The 17,175-nt window shown below is 41.3% G+C and overlaps 1 protein-coding gene across 1 annotated transcript in view; it reads left to right on the top strand.

Annotated features, from left to right (window-relative positions):
* The first annotated feature begins 601 nt into the window (after positions 1-601).
* LOC109936040 (zinc finger protein 91-like) overlaps positions 602-17,175 on the top strand; it is a 58,955-nt gene continuing 42,381 nt past the window's right edge. The window contains exons 1-3 of the mRNA XM_048616855.1: positions 602-642; positions 2,180-2,271; positions 7,439-8,682. Coding sequence (XP_048472812.1) covers positions 7,907-8,682 — 776 coding nt within the window. The 5' untranslated portion in view covers positions 602-642; positions 2,180-2,271; positions 7,439-7,906. The remainder of the gene's footprint in view (positions 643-2,179; positions 2,272-7,438; positions 8,683-17,175) is intronic.

Below are 17,175 nucleotides of genomic sequence, written 5' to 3'. Positions count from 1 at the left end.
TAAAAAACATTTGGATAGGTACATGGATGGGAAGGGTTTAGAGGGCCATGGACTAAATGTGGGCAATTGGAACTAGCTCAGTGGGCACCATGGTCAGCATGGTGCCAGTTTGGACCGAAGGGCCTGTTTCCATGCTGTATTACTCTATGAGTCTATGTCCCTCTGTCAGTTGTCCACCCCCTACCACCTCATGTATACGTGTTGATCCTACCACTGCACATCATCACTGCCTTGGATACTGTGGGTCTTCCTCTTCTGATCTGCTGTCAAACACATCCGAGGATACACATCCCACACTGATGCTGTCAGTTTGAAAGTCTCTGAGGATGAAGAATACTATTCCCACATTAGAAATCTCTGTCAAACATTTACCAGGGGAACTGAGACAGCAGCTGCAATAAGTGAGGTTTTATTCAGATGGGGACAATGACAAGTTTAAATCCCCACTTGATCTGCTGCTCAATGTCACTTCCATTTCACCGGTCAGTTTCCCAAGCTTCAGGAAACTCGTTTAGCTGCAGAAATATTTGGATTGACTGTGAGAGACGTCAATCAGAATCCACCCACTCTGCCAATTCTCTCCTCTTCCTCTTCCAGAGCTGGTTCACTTCCTATAGGGACTGAAAACCAAGTGAGGAGATGGTGAGTGAAGGAGCAGCTTTTATACAAATTGTATCCCATAATATCCACACCAATCTTCAGGCAGTCTGACTATCCTGTGGGCAATCAGGGGTGGAAATGTCCCTTATGCTGTGTGAGAAGATCCAGCTGAGAGAGCTGTTTACTCGGTGCTTTGTGCTGAACTGTTTGACTGGAGCTGTGTGTTGGATATTGAGTGTGTTTATTGGAAGCATTTCCCTTCTGATTTCCAGGCTGAGTTTTGTTGACGGATCATTCCTGAACACGAGAAGGCAGGGTGTAATTATGTGGGAGGTGCAGAGTGTCTGAGGATTCATACTGATTTCCTGGTGTTGAGTTGTGTGTGTGTTTTGGGAGCTGGTTATTATTCTGTGGTCAGTTTTCTCTGTAAATTGGGATCTGGATGTTGGGTGTCGTTTAAAATCTTTCCAAGATCTTCACCATCCTCACTCTGTAATCTCCTCACACAATCAGAGTCACAGAATTGTTACAGTGCAGAAGGAGGACATTCGGCCCGTTATATCTGCACTGGATCTCCAAATAATAATCTCCCCTAGTCCCATTCATTTGCTTTCTCTGTATAATCCTGCACAATATTCTTTCTTAAAATAACCATTTTATAATCTGCTTGGGTGCTTTGGTTGAACCTGTGTGTACCAGATTCTCAAGCATTCCTAACTCCTTGCTGTGTGAAAACGTTTTCTTATTTCACTTTTCCTTTTTGTTTACAAATTATTTTAAATTTGCATCCATTCATTCTCAATCCTTTCATGAATGGGAATGGTTTTCTCCCTAATTGCTATGTACAGATTCCTCATGATTTTGAATACTTTGATCAGCTCTCTCCTCATCCTACACTTATCCAAGGAGAACTATCCCAACTTCTCCAATCTAACTTCCTCACTGAAATTCCTCATCCCAGGAAGTATTCTTCTAAATCTCAGGCACAATCTCCAATTCAGTGCCCAGAACTGAATGCAATATTCCATCTAGAAGTAGTGTCTAGTGTAATTTCATCATAACCCCTTCTATGCTATATCCTGTTAATAAAGTTAAGGATACTGTGAGCTTTATTTGCTACTGTCTTCTTGTCACCTTTTGTCCACTCTAATTCCAATTCTGCTCCTGCAACCCCTTTAGAGTAGCATCCTTCATTTTATGCTGTCTTTCCATGTTCTTCATATCAAAATGCATCACCTCACACTTGTTCCCCTGTCATCCGTCAGCTCACTCCACCAACTTGTCAATGTGCTTTTGAAGTTCTGCATTGTCTTCCTCACAGTTTGCAATGCTTCCAAGTTTCATATCATTTGCACATTTTGAAGTTCTCCCTTGTACTCAAAGGCCTGGGTAATTAATATAAAGGACTGGGCCTAATTCTGATCCTTGGAAACCTCAGTATAAACCTTACTCCCAACCCAGAAATGCATCCATTAGCAATTACTGTCAGTTTTCTATCACTCAGCCAATGTTGTATCCACATTGCTACTGTCTATGTTATTCCATGAGCTCTAACTTTGCTCACAATTTTTTTGTATAGGATTGAATCAAACATCTTTTGGAAGTCAGTGTGGACCACATCTACAGCATTGTCCTCATCAACTCTCTCTGTTACCTCATCAAAAAACACCAGTAAGTTATTTAAACATGATTTTCTCTTAATGGGTCAGTGCTGGGTCTCCTTAGTCAACTGCATTTACTCATTTGTCTATTTATTCTATTTTGAGCGATTGTTTCTGTGAGATTTCCGAACACTGAAGTTAAACTGACTGGCCTATATCGGTTGGGCTTATCCTTACATCCTCTCTTTGGACAATGGCATAACATTTGCAAAATCACCAGGTCCTCTTATGCTTTCCTGAGTCTCAGGAGGACTGAAACAATATTGCAATTTTAATTCTCACTGCTGTTAGTATTTTTGGATGTATCTCGTTCAGGCAGAATAGGCAGCCTATCCATTACTTACCCCGGTCAATGCTGAAACCTTCTAAACAAGACAATTTCCTCCTCTTTCTTCATTGAGTGGGCAGTATCACAAAGCATGTGGTTAATAGTGGCTCCATGGAAAATATCCCTTTTGTCCATAATTGGCCCCAGTCCTCCTTTTACTGCCCGTTTTTTCTATTCACAGGCCAAAGAAAACTTAAGGTTTCCCTTTTTTGTCAGCTGCCAGTCTCTTCATACTCCCTCATTCCTTCTCCTATTTGCTTTTTCACCACCCCATTGATTGTTCTCTCTTCAGCCTGGTTTTCAGTTATATTTTTTATCCAACATTTTTCATAAGCACATAAAACTTCTTTATCTTAATTACTGTTTGTTTTGTCAAGAAGAAAATAAGGTCTCGTATTTATATAAGTCTTTCATGACCACCAGATGTCCCAAAGCTCTTTGAAAATGTGTAATATTTTGAAGTGTAGTTGCTGTTGTAACATACTGCAGGTTCCATAAACAGCAATGAGATAACGGCCAGATCAAAAATCGACTCAGTGACTGGAAACTAAATGTAATATTAACAGATATTATTGCGAATACAAAGTGGCTTCCTGTAATGTTCCACGGGGCTCAGTATTGAACCCCTTGCTGTTTGTGATATATATTAATGATTTAGACTTAAATGCAGGAGGCATAATTAAGAAATTTGCAGACAATAATTGGCTATGTTGTTAATAGTGAAAAGAATGTGTGTCGAGTGCAGGATGATGTTGAGTGGGCAAAAAAATGGAAAATGGAATTTAATGTGAAGAAGTGTGGGGTTATGCATTTGAGGAGGACAAATAAAGCAAGGGAATACACAATAAATGGAGGATATTGAGAGTCATGGAGGAAGCGAGAGATCTTGGAGTTCATATCCACAGATCCCTGAAGATACAGGACAGGTAGAATAGTTGGTAAAGAAGGCATATGGGATAGTTTCCTTCATTAAGTGCTGAATACAAGAACAGGAATGTAATGTTGGAATTACATAAGGCACTGGTTGGCCACAGCTGGAGTTTTCTGTACAGTTCTGACCACCACATTACAGGAAGGGCATAGTTGTTCTAAGGAGAGCGCAAAGGATTTTGTTACAGTAATATTGCCAGAACTGATCAGCTACACCAATCCTTAGAATTAAGAGTGAAGGGTGACTTAACTGAGTATACAAAATACTGAGGGGCTGGAGAAACCCAGCAGGCCAGGCAGCATTTTCAGAAATGAAGAAGGGTCCCAACCCAAAGTGTCAGCTTTCCTGCCCCTCTGATGCTGCCTGGCCTGCTGTGTTCATCCAGCTCCACACTGTGTTGTCTCTGACTCCAGCATCGGCAGTTCTTACCATCTCAAAATACTGAGGGGTTTGGATAGAGCAGAGAGGGAAGGCCTATATTCCCTTGTGAGGTGGTCAGTTACTAGGGGACATGGATTGAAGAGGATTGATAGAAGGATTAGAGGGGATGAGGAAAGATCTTTCCCCAGAGGGTGGTGTGTGTATGAAATTTGCTGTGCATATTGGTGGGTGAGGCAGAAACCTTCAACTCATTTAAAATGAATCTGGATCTGTACCGAAATGCTGAAACCTGCCAGGCTGTGGTGCAGGTCGGGGCAATTCAAATGAGTAGCTAGTTTATTCAGCATGGGTAGGCATGATAGGCTGAATGCCCTCTTTCTGTGCTATCATGTTTCTGTGGTTCTCTGCATTCAAGTGTTAGCCTCAGTGCTCAAGTCATAAATGGAACTTGAACTCACAGCCTTCTGACTGAAAACTAAACATGATACCTCCTGAGGGAAGGTGATAATCAACTGAGTCCTTTAACTCTCTTAAGGCCCCTTGTCCCTCAAGAATCTGTGATTTTAATTGTTTTATATTTGATGTCTATTCCTTCAGGTTCCTGGGCCGTAATCTCTGGAATTCTTTCATTAAATCCCTCCAGCACTGTCCGTTTCTTTAAGATACTTCTTTAAACATTTGCTCAAGCATTTGATCATCTCTCTAATATCTCCTTACATAGCTCACTGTCAAATTTGTCTGATAATGCATCTTGAAGCATTTTGGGGCCTTTTATGATGGTAAGGGTGGCATAGAAAGTTTTGTTGTTCCTGAGCAGAACAGTAGTCAGGTCCCTGATTCAGGATTATATTGAGTTTTATGTGTGTATCTCGATGCCTCACTCTTTGTCTTGTGTTTTAAGACAATACTGCAGCTTTCACATTGAGATACTGGTCTGGATTATCTTTGTGGGTGGAGGGAACTACAGTTTGATGTCATAGAGAGAAATGTCTGATGGACTGCTCCATCCTGTTTCCTGATCATTCAACTATCATATGGAACTGAAGATTTGATTTGATTTGATTTATTGTCACCAATACCTAAGTACTGTGAAAAACTTTGTTTGCAAGCAACACAGGCAGATCATAATGATCAAGGACGTACAGATCATAGGGTGAAAAAAATCTTGGACAGGGTAAGGCATACAGTTTATGCTGCATAGGATGTACGTGAGGCAAACTCAACATTTAACTAGATTAACATTATTTGAAGTTAGACAGTCCATTCATCAGTCTAATAATGGCAGGGAGAAGCTGTTCTTGAACCTGCTGGTGCATGTGTTCAAGGTTCTGTACCTTCTGCCTGACAGAAGAGGTTGTAGGAGATCATTATCGGATTGCGATGGGTCTTTGGCGATGTTGGCAGCGAGCCGTGTAAATGGAGTCCATGGATAAAAGGTTGGCTTCCCTAATAATCTGAGTTGTGCACACCACTTTCATTAGTTTCATAAGGTCCTGGGCAGAGCAGTTGCCATACCAGGCTGTTATACAGTATACTTTCAATAGTGCATCTGTAGAAGTTGGTGAGAGAGCTTATGGACAAAGTTTTCTGAGCTGCCTGAGGAAGAAGAGGCGTTCTTATGCCTTTGGACTGTCACACCTATGTAGGAAGTCCAGGACAGGTTATCGTCACTCCAAGGAACTTGATGCTGTCCACACTCTCAACCTCAGCTCCATTGACATCGGTGTGTTCTCCTCCTTTCTTTCTGAAGTCAAGGATCAGATCTTCAATTTTGCCGACATTAAGAGAGAGGTTGTTCTCTAAGCCCTCTATCTGCTTTCTGTATTCTGACTTTTTGTTGTTTGATAACCATCCCAACACAGTGGTATTGTCAGCAAGCATGTAGATGCCATTTGTTTGGAATTTGACAACACACTTGTGGGTATACAGGGAGTGCAGTAGGGGGCTGAGGGCCCATCCTTAGGGGGCTCCAGTGTTGAGTGTTATTGTGGAGGAGGTGCAGTTACCTATCCTCACTGATTGCAGCCTATGGGTCAGAAAGTTGAGGATCCAGTTGCAGAGGGCAGAGCCGAGACCAAGGTCACAGAGTTTTGAAATCTGCCTGGAGATGTAATAGTGTCGAAGGTGGAGCTGCAGTCAATGAGCAGGAATCTGATGTAGGTGTCTTTGTTATCCAGATTTTCCAGGGATGTGTGTAGGGGTAGGGATATGGCATCCTCTGTGGACCTGCTACGTCAGTAGGCAAATTGTAGCGGATTGAGCCGGACTGGGAGACTGGAGTTGATGTGGGTCATGAACAGCCTCCCAAAGCACTTCATGATTATTGAGGTCAGAGCCACTGGGCGGTACAGGGATGATGGTGGTCTTCTCGAAGCAGGTAGGGGCTTCGGCTTGTAGGAAGGAGAGGTTGAAGATGTCGGTGAATACCTCTTCCAGTTGGTCCGCACAGGGTCCGAGTGCTTGGCCGGGGACACCGTCCGATCCCATCGCTTTTCTTGGGTTGTCTCCCAGGAAGACCAACGTTAGCAGTGACAGAGGGAACAGGTGTGCCCAGGGCTGTCGGGGGCCGCTAGCTTTCTGCTTGAACCATTGCATAGAAAGCATGGAGTGCGTCAGGGAGGGATGTGTTTTTGTCTGCCATCTTGCTCTGCTCATTTTGTAATCCGCTATATTGTGTTGGCCTTGCCACAGGCGGCAGGTGTCCATTTGATTGTTTTGGATCTCTAACTTGGTCCAGCACTGCCTCTTGGCATCTCTGATGGATTTGCAGAGGTCATAGCTGATTTTCTGTACAGGTCGAGGTCTTCCCACTCGAATGCTGCATGCCTGGTCTTCAGAACACTTGTTGATCTGTAGACTGAATTTTACTCATGGAGGGCTGTTTTTCAGTCTGGACAATGTTGGAGAGAGAATAGAAAAGATTTGACGATGATGGGGATAGACTGAAGAAGGTGGGATTGTTTCTCTTCGAGAAGAAACTGAGGTGGTTTGTTAGAGATGTTTTAATCTGTCAAGTGTTTACACAGAGCAAATAAAGAGAAACTTTCAAATGGCACACTAATTGGTAAAGAGAGGTTTCAGATAAAAGATGATTGACAGAAGAATAAGTGATGAATTGAAGAGAAAAGTGTTTACATAACTTTGATTGGGAACACATTGTTTGACAGGATAACGGAAACAGATTCAATTGTGACCTGTGCTTTGTTCAAACCTGAACTCTGCAGTATCGCCAGTGTTGTTCCTGACCTGTTTATCTACTAGTTTGATGATAATCACAAAGTGAGGGCTGTATCGGACTGTTGAGATTGTGGTGGAATACAATCCTGGAGCTGCTGATGGCTCACCTTGCCTCATGGACACCCGGTTTTGGATCTGTCCTTAGTCTACCTCCCTCATAATGATGAACATAGTGAATGACTCATTCGTCATTTGGAAGGGGTGTGGTAGTTTTCCTTGAACTTATTTGACTTGAAGCCATGAGACTCTATGGTGCCAATATTGTTGATATAAATCAAGTTTCCTTTTCCTGTTTTACAGAAGGATTTGCACTGTACTACACCAGAGAATACAGTGAGGATAGACACTGTGGATAGATCCTGACCAATATCCAAGGAACAACTGCACAATTGTGGGAAGACATCCAGTTCCTTCACAGCATTGCTCAGCACAGAGAAGGTTGGGCAGTGAAACCATCATCTGGAAATCACTCACGTCAGGGGAGCTTTGACATATCATCAGATCTGAAACTGGTCAGTGGTGTGGAGCCTTCCATCGGAACCAACCTTTCTGAAGGTTCAACTGTGGGTGATCGGTCAGGGTGAGGCTGGGAAGAAGTGTGAGTGGTTCCAAGTGTGGTGACAGCTTCAATCATTCATCGAACCTCACGAACCACTGACTTATTCCTCCAGGGAGAAGCTGTTTGAGTGAGAGGTGTATGAGGAGCACTCCACAGAATTATAAGATTTAATATCACACACATTGCATCTGTTGTACAGCGATAACTTAATGGAAGAGACAGCCTTCAAGTGCGAGGTGAGTGACAAAGACTTTGCACACTCATCAATGATTGTGCACCAACAACATATTCACATTGGAGAAAAGCCATTCAGTTGTGAGATGTGTAACCAGGACTTTGTGCGGTTATCAGACCTTGTGAACCACCAGCGTATTCACACAGGGAAAAAGGCATTCATTTGCGAGGTATGTGACAAATCCTTCTCACAGTCATCAAAGTTCCTCATGCACCAACACACTCACACAGGGGAGAAACCATTCACATGTGAGGTGTGCATCAAATCATTCTCTGATTCATCATACCTCCGCAGACATCAACGCACCCACACTGGAGAGAAACCATTCACATGTGAGGTGTGTGACAAATCATTCTCCCAGTCAGGGAACCTTCACATACACCGACGTATTCATACTGGGGAGAAACCGTTCAGCTGTGAAGTGTGTGACAAGTCGTTCTCTCACTCATCGCTCCTCCGTGTGCACCAACGCATTCACACAGGTGAGAAACCATTCACATGTGAAGTCTGTGACAAATCATTTTCAGATTCATCGGCCCTGCGCAGACACCAGCGCATTCACACAGGGGAGAAACCATTCATATGTGAGGTATGTGACAAAGCATTCTCCAGGTCGTCAAGTCTCCTACTCCATCAGAGGATCCACACAAGGCAGAAACCGTTTATGTGTGAGATGTGTGACAAATCATTTTCAGCCGCATCAAGTCTCCGTGCACACCAACGCATTCACACAGGGGAGAAATTGTTCAAGTGTGAGATCAATGATAATTAATTCTCACAGTCAAAGAACTCTGTGCACAGACACAACACACATGATGTGTGCAACAAATAGTTTCGATGTCATGGTGATGCTATTCCATTAGAGGATCCACATAGGGGAGTAACATCTGAAGGGTAATCTTTACATAAAGCTTTTGTGATGTCTCTGACTGTCTTGAACACTACAGAACTTGCACGGGGTATTAACCCTTTCAGACTAAGTTCTTTAATGAAGCCTTCATACACTTATTGGACCTCCTGGAATATCAGTGAATCCGTATCGGAACTACCTGGCCAAGTTCTTGCCCAATCCATCCTCACAGTGTGTAACGGTGTACACAGTCTCACGGTGCAGGGTGTTCAGTGGGACTGGGACGTAGAACAAGAAGCAGCTTTCACTCCCATCAAACACCTAGTGATGACATCACCAGTGCTGAGGGATTATGATGTCAACAATGGAGCCACCCTGCAGTGTGATGTCAGTGACACAGGACTTGGAGCAACCCCCATGCAGTGAGGGTAACACGTTGGGTTTGTATCCAAAGTGTTAACATGCACTGAATAACAATGTGCACAGACTGAGAAAGAGAGTCTGGATATTGTCTTTGCTTGTGAACATTTCAACTAGTTCTAATCAACTACAAAACATTAACAAAGGATATTTCTTAATTTGTTGAGATTTCATTTGGAAGTGAAGCACAAATGTTAAGCGCAGACGTTATTATTGGACAAGTCAGATCCCTGACTAAAGTCTTGCTTGATAGACCATCTTTTGCTTTTAAACTTGCTTTTAACAAGGTAGTTTTTCATTGAAATATGAACACGCAATGTGGCAGATTTGGTTCCAACAAACTGAAGTTTATGGCACAAAAGGAAAGATAAAATAGTTAACCAAACTGTTTATATATAACACAAGTTTAAAAATTTTCCAATACATGGTAAAACACTGTCTCATTGATCCCAAAAGCACCCTTTTACAGTACTTAAATACCAGACATATTCTCTAATCCAATACATCTGAATTGACTTAACAACTGGAGTGGAAAGAATCAGTTCAGAGTCTGTTAGCCTTTTGCCTGAGTATTCACACAACTGAACTTAGATTTTCTCAGCTTAATGTAACCCCTTCAGAGTTTTAATTAAACATTTCTGATTTGGAACTTTAAAACTAAACTCCTTACAGAGAGGTAACCTATTTCTTAATAGTTCTAAACTAGCTTCCTTTCTCAGAAGCAACTTCACATATCCAGCTTCAGCCAAGAATTCTGCAAACTGAAACTGAAGAGCATATTTAAGCTCGAGCTGTTATCAAGCAATGATAAATCAATTCTGATCCTTCCAATTTAAACTGTTGAAATGCTCAACTACATTCTGTTCGCTCTTAAAACAACCCTATCGAAACAAAACTCCCATTACCATCCAGGAAGTCTCTCTGAGATAAAAAGGTGTAGAGCTGGATGAACACAGCAGGCCAAGCAGCATCACAGGAGCAGGAAAGCTAACGAGGTGTAGAGCTGGATGAACACAGCAGGCCACTTTTTTCCCACTTTTTCTTTCTCAAACTATTTTTAGAAGAAATCACCACGGCGAGAGAAATACTTTCAAGTTAATTATTAAACCCCATCATATACACAGACAATAAAATTAAAGTATTGTGGTCTATATAAATAACACCATCTGCCATATTGATACTGATGTATATTTCAAAATTATGCAGAATTATACAAGACTCAATGTCTCTTTATAAACTGTGATTATTTTTGCTGATATATGGCCAATTTCTTCAAAAAGTAACTGACAGGCCATTTGATTCCCATCTCCTTATCTTGCAGAAAAACAGCCCACAACCGATGTTGCTGGTATTGACAACCAGTTTTCAATAGCTTCTCCTAATTCAATAAAATCATGTCTTGGCAACATCTGGGTGGCACAGTGGCTCAGTGGTTAGAACTGCTGTCTCACAACGCCAGGGAACTAGGTTTGATTCCAACCTTGGTTGACTGTCTGGAGTTTGGACATTCCCGACTCGAAACGTCAGCTTTCCTGCTCCTCTGATGCTGCCTGGCCTGCTGTGTTCCTCCAGCTCCACACTGTGGTACCCCCTGGTTCTGTGTGGGTTTCCTTTGGGTGTTCCAGTTTCCTCCCACAGTCTAAAGATATGTAGAATAGGTGGATTGGCCATGCTCAATTGCCCAAAGTGTCCAGGGATATGTATACTAGGAATGTTAGCCACATGAGGTTATGGGGATGAGCAGGGGTGGGGGGGCGGTGGTGGTGGTGGTTTGGGTGTGGATGGAATGCTCTTCAGAGGGTTAGTGCAGACTCGGTGAGCCATAGGGCCTCTTTACGCATTGTAGGGATTCTGTGATATTGGAAAATTTCACTTTTTTTCAAGGCATGGGAAAATTTAAAGTAGCCTTTACAATCACTTGTCTTGGTGCTACATTGGCCTTGTCCCATGCTGTGGCCCAAATAAGTCATCTTTGGTTTGGTGAATTCATTCTTAGCCAAATCTATGACCAAATTGGCTACAAAATGCCAATCATACAGTTCAGTCAGTGGTATAAATGTCCTCCCCAGGTTTGACTAAAACAGCCAAATCATCATAGTCATGTAGTCCTCCAATTATTTTACTAGTTATTCATTGAAATGTTGCTGGTGCATTTTCCACTCCAATAGGCATGACTTGGATTGATAAAGTTCATCTGGCGTTACAAAAGCTGATATCTCTGGGCTCTATCAGTCAACAGAATTGAAGATCTCCTTTTAGCAAATTAATTTTTGTGACAAATCGTACTAGTCAAATTCATTCAATGGAATAGGATGAGTCCTCTTTGTTATCACATTGACTTTGCGATAATTAGTACTAAACCTTTCTGACCCATCCTATTTCGGCATCATCACAATAGGGGAGCTCCAGTTACAATGACTTGGTTCAATAATGCCTTTGTCCATCATGAATTTAATCTTTTCCCTCACTTGACGTAATCTCTCTGAATACAGTCTGTTTCAGTCTTATTTTACAAATAACATATGCCCTTCACATTAATATCATGAACAGTCAAAACTGTTTTTCTCGGTCTATTCCCACAAATTGATTTCTCATTCTGAAATTGCCTCTGTAAGTCACTTCAATCATTTTCTAGAAGTTGAGCATAACCTTTTAAGCAACTCCATATTTTCCAACCTAATTGTTGGGGGAACAACTTTTGAATTTTCAATTTTTTATTCATTATCCAATTGTTTTAATATTTCTATTTTACTCCTTATTTGTTTTACTACAGTAAGTACAATTTTATCATCCCTGTCATAATGTCTTTTTAACAAGTCAACACTGTCTGATTCTTTCTCTTATGTGGAGTACTCACTATGTAATTCATAGCATTGGGTTTCTTTTTGATTTGGTAAGATCCAGCGGACATTGCTTTTAATGGTTCCCAAAGCCAGGTAACTGCCACCAAAATCTATCCCACAACAACATCTCATACTTTGACATTTTTGGGTTTTGTTTCTGTTATCTATTGAGCATGCTTCTAAAGCTTTTTAGTATATATTGGTCAGTTTCTCTATGAACCCCACAGCGTAGGTTGGAAGCATAGTCTCTGAACTTATCAATTTCTCTTTATTTTTGTGGTCCTCTCATTTTGTGTACAAATATTATTAGAACATATCTATATCTTGTAAAAAATTTAACTAATTTTTCCATTACCACTTTTGCACCTTTCCCTAAAGACACTGTTTCAGTAACTCATGTAGAAAAAGATATTGGTTTCTATTCCTGGTTTTACGTAGGGGCCCTACATAATCTATCAGATTCCTGTTAAAAGGTTGTTCAAAAGCTGTTATTGGAATTAAAGGCGCAGATTTATTTAAGGGTTTCAAAATTTGACTACATCTTTATGTAATCCTGGACATTAAAAATGTTTTAATATTTTGTGTTTCCCTGATACCTAAGCCATTGGAATTTTGTGAGCCAAATGTTATCATGATATTCAGACGGAACCACCACCGAAGGCCTAATGCCCATTCCTCATTGGCTGGTATTTGAAGTGATCTCCATTTCTTGATTAAGTCTTTGTTTTTCAAATAATAACTTTCAAGTATCAATTCTCATTCAGTTTCTGAGTAGGCTGCTTGGTGTAACTTTTCCAATTCCAAATCTGTTTGTTACATTTCTATGAAAGAAGATGGGCTAAACATACCAGCCTCTGTCTCTTTTAGGAGTGATAGAGTTTTACAGCATAGAAACAGCCCCTTATGCCGACCCGATATCCTAAACTGATCCATTTCCATTTGCCTGCGTTTGGTCATGTCTCTCTAAACCCTTCCCATTCATATATCTATCCAGATGCCTGTTAAATGTTGTAACTGTACCGGCCTCCAACACCTGACAGCTCTTTTCATACATGCACCACCCTCTGCATGAAAAAGTTGTCCCTCAAGTCCATTTTATATCTTTCCCCTCTCACCTTAAACCTATACCCTCCAGTTTTGGACTCCCCCACCCTGAGCCTTGGCTACTCACCCTTTCCATGTCCCTTATGATTTTATAAAGCTCTTTAAGGTCATCCCTCAGCCTCCCTCCAGGGAAAATAACCCCAGCCTATTCAACCTTTCCCTATTGCTCAAACCCTCCAATCCCAGTAACATTCTTGTAAATCTTTACAGAATCCTTTCAAGTTTAAAAACATCCTTCCTATAGCAGGAGACTAAAATTGAATACAGTATTCTAAAAGTGGCCTCACCAATGTCCTGTACAGCCGCAAAAGAACTGCTCACAGTTTCACAGGGCGACAGGATGCAGTAAATCACTGCACTGAAATACGCTGCAAGCATGGGTGACCCCATTAGATTTCAAATCTAACACCTTAACCACTTGGCCATCATTTGTTACATTTTCAAAAATTGCATCAGACTGCTGAATTTCCAAATCATCTCCCTCTTTCATAGACTAATTCTACGATCTTGAGATTAAGTCACAACGCAGTCAGAAAACAACCCAGGATGATCCTCCTGGAACAATTCAAGGATGGTTGTTCTATCATCCTTGGTGAAGCAGATGTTCTTGAACCTGCCAGGTCATTTCCCAAAATAAATTCAATTTCTTCTATGGGAATTTGTATCACTGCTCCTAGTACAACTTCTCCATTTACCCCATCCTCCCATGCTGTACAATCAGACTGGTTTGTAACCTCTGTGTATAGCACCACTTAATATTTTTTCCTTCATTTACCCCTGTGGAAGAAAAATAGTATCCTTAGCATCAGTGACTGACTTGCTCCACCATCTCTCAACATCTTTATTTGTTTACCTCCTTGATTTATGACATGAGAAAATACCACCACCTCTTGGAATAAACTACTCAGAACCTGTTCTGATTCCCTTTGTCAATATTCAAAGAAGAATTTTCATGACTGCTCTGAACCATCTCTCCTTTCTTGCTACATTTTAAAGAAACATGTTCTCTCTGTACTACCACTACAGTTTTAATACCTACTATCTTTTTTGATGCTCCTTTTCTGCAGAATCTTTAGACTTTCCAACGACTGTATTTGGTCTATTTAACTGCAACTGGTTCTTGTGTATCCAGTCTAATCACAACAAAAGCTGTAAACTTCTCTATCACTTTTTGGTTCAAACCTTTCTCCTTTATTACTTTTGTATCTTTCTGTCTATTTTCTAAAACTAGTAACTCTTCTATCTTTCTTTGCTGTTTAAATGTTTCATGGTTGGCTCATGTTCTCTAATTTCCCTATCTCTTTGAATTTTAAGTTATTTTAATTCCATCTCTCTTTTCATTTCAACGTATCATAGCTGTATATCTCTCTGTTTCTGTCTTCTTGAAATAAGTCTTGTCATTTCTAACTCTATCTTAACTAATTTCAGGAATAACATCACAATTTCAGGTTTCTTTCTTCCAATTCTAAGTGTTATTTAATTACTTGAATCATCTCATCCTTACAGGATTCTGCTTTTACTTTTACCTTAAATTTATCTGCTAAATTTCTTAGTTTAGTTTAAGTCAAAGATTTCAAACAATCCACTGTTATATCTACCACTTCCAGAAAACTCTTAGCAACATTCAAAGCAATCTTCAAATTCTGGACGGGTTAATGCTTTTGGCATATTGTCAGTAATAGAATGTAAATGGGAACCACGGATGTACAAATACTGGATAACAAATGAGACATAGACAGTTAAGGCTAGTAGAGTAAAAGCCACAATACCAGCCTTGGATAAATACCTGTGAAAGACTGCATAGATAATGTCAGAGACCGGACAGAGAAGTTTGGGAGTTGTATTTTTATATTGTAGTGCTTTGCCAGACTAGTTTAAACACCTCCCAACGACCCTAGCAAACCTACTTGCAAGGATGTTGGCCCCAGTGCGGTTGAGGTACAGACCCTCCCATTTGTACATGTCCCACCTTCCCCAAAAGTGGTCCCTGTGATCCAGGAATCTAAAACCCTCCCTCTTGCATTAAACTCTTGAGCCACACATTCATCTGTCCTCTTTTCCTCTTTCTATGCTTGCTAGCACATGGCACCAGGTGTAATCCAGAGATTACGACCATTGAGGTCGTTTTTTTTAATCTACTGCCCAGCTGCATGAATTCTTGATGCAAGACCTCATTCCTCACTTTACCCATATCATTGGTACTAACGTATCAAATATCTAACTCATTATTCAGGATGCCCTGCAGCGTTCAGTGACTCTCATGACCCTGGCACCAAGGAGGTAACATACCATCCTTTGCTCAAGACACACACACACGTGCAGTCAAGTTGCTTCCTTGGCTCTGACTGCACTCATCCGAGGTACCAGCAACCACACCAGCATCCAAAATGGTCTGGACTGTCTGGTGGTCACCCATTCTCTTCTTTCTACTAGTCCTTTGAGCTATGGTGTGATCTCCTCTCTAAAAACATGCTATCCCCGTAACTCTCAGCCTCACAGCTGCACCAGTGTCTCCAGCTGCTACTCAAGCTCTGAAACCCAGAGCACCAGCTCCTGCAGCTGGCAGCGCTTCCTGCACATGGTCATTTAGGAGACTGGCAGCATCCAGGGCTCCCCACATATGTCAAGCTACAGCTGGCCTCTCCTGACATGTTTTAAAATTATGTTCAACTTCTTAGATTTGTTGGTTTGTGGAAAGTAATTTTTAACTTGGCATGAGTATTTCATTCCTGGCTTTTACAGAACATTTGTTATTTGTAAATATTACAGATTGAGTCTTAAAAATTTTAATTCGCTATGGTAGTGACATTAGGTGTCTTGCACATCATTGATAAATTATAGAATGGTGCAAAATGTGACCTACTGTTAGGAAATAAGGCAGGACAGGTGACTGAGGTGTCAGTGGGGAAGCAGTTTGGGGCCAGTGACCATAATTCTATTAGTTTTAAAATACTGATGGGAAAGGATAGATGGATCTAAAAGTTAAAGTTTTAAATTGGAGGAAGGCCAATTTTGACAGAATTAGAACTTTCAAAAGTTGATTGGGAGTGGATGTTTGCAGGTGATGGGACGGCTGGAAAATGGGAAGCCTTCAAAACTGAGATAACAAGAGTCCAGAGATAATTTGTTCCTGTTTGGGTGAAGAACAAGGCTGGTAGGTGTAGGGAATGCTGGATGACTAGAGAAATTGAGGTTTTGGTCAATAATTAGAAGGAAGCATCTATCAGGTATAGACAGCAAAGATCGAGTGAATCCCGAGACGAGTATAAAAGCAGTAAGAGTATACTTGAGGGAAATCAGGAGGGCAAAAAGAGAACATGAGATAGCTTTGGCAAATAGGGTTAAGGAGAATCCGAAGGGATTCTTCACATACATTAAGAACAAAAGGGTAACTCGGGAGAAAATAGGGTCCCTTAAAGATCAGCAAGGCCGCCTGTGTATGGAACTGCAAGAGATGGGGGAGATACTAAACAAGTATTTTGCTTCAGTGTTTGCTATGGAGAAGGATATGGAAGATAGAGAACGTGGGGAACTAAATAGTGACATCTTGAAAAAGGTCCATATTACAGAGGAGGAGATGCTGGATGGCTTAAAAGACAAAGGTAGATACATTCCTGGGATCTGATTAGGTGTACCCCAGAACTCTGTGGGAAGCAAGGACAGAGATTATTGGGTCCCTGCTGAGATATTTGTATCATCGACAGCCACAGGTGAGGTGCTGGAAGACCGGGGGTTGGCTAACATGGTGCCACTATTTAAGAAAAGTAGTAAGGAAAAGCCAGGGAATTATAGACCAGTGAGCCTGACATCGGGTGGTGGGCAAGTTGTGAGAACAAATCCTGAGGGACATGACTTACATATATTTGTAAAGGCAAGGACTGATTAGGGATAGTCAACATGGCTTTGTTTATGGGAAATCATGTTGCACGAACTTGATTGAGTTTTTTGAAGAAGTAACGAAGAGGACTGATGAGAGCAGAGCGATGGATGTGACCTATATGGACTTCAGTAAGGCGTTCGACGTGG

This window comes from Rhincodon typus, chromosome 35, assembly GCF_021869965.1.
Source record: "Rhincodon typus isolate 14 chromosome 35, sRhiTyp1.1, whole genome shotgun sequence".
NCBI classification, from domain to species: Eukaryota; Metazoa; Chordata; class Chondrichthyes; order Orectolobiformes; family Rhincodontidae; genus Rhincodon; species Rhincodon typus.
Note: the sequence above shows the minus strand (reverse complement) of the source record. Positions and strands in the feature narration are given on the sequence as shown.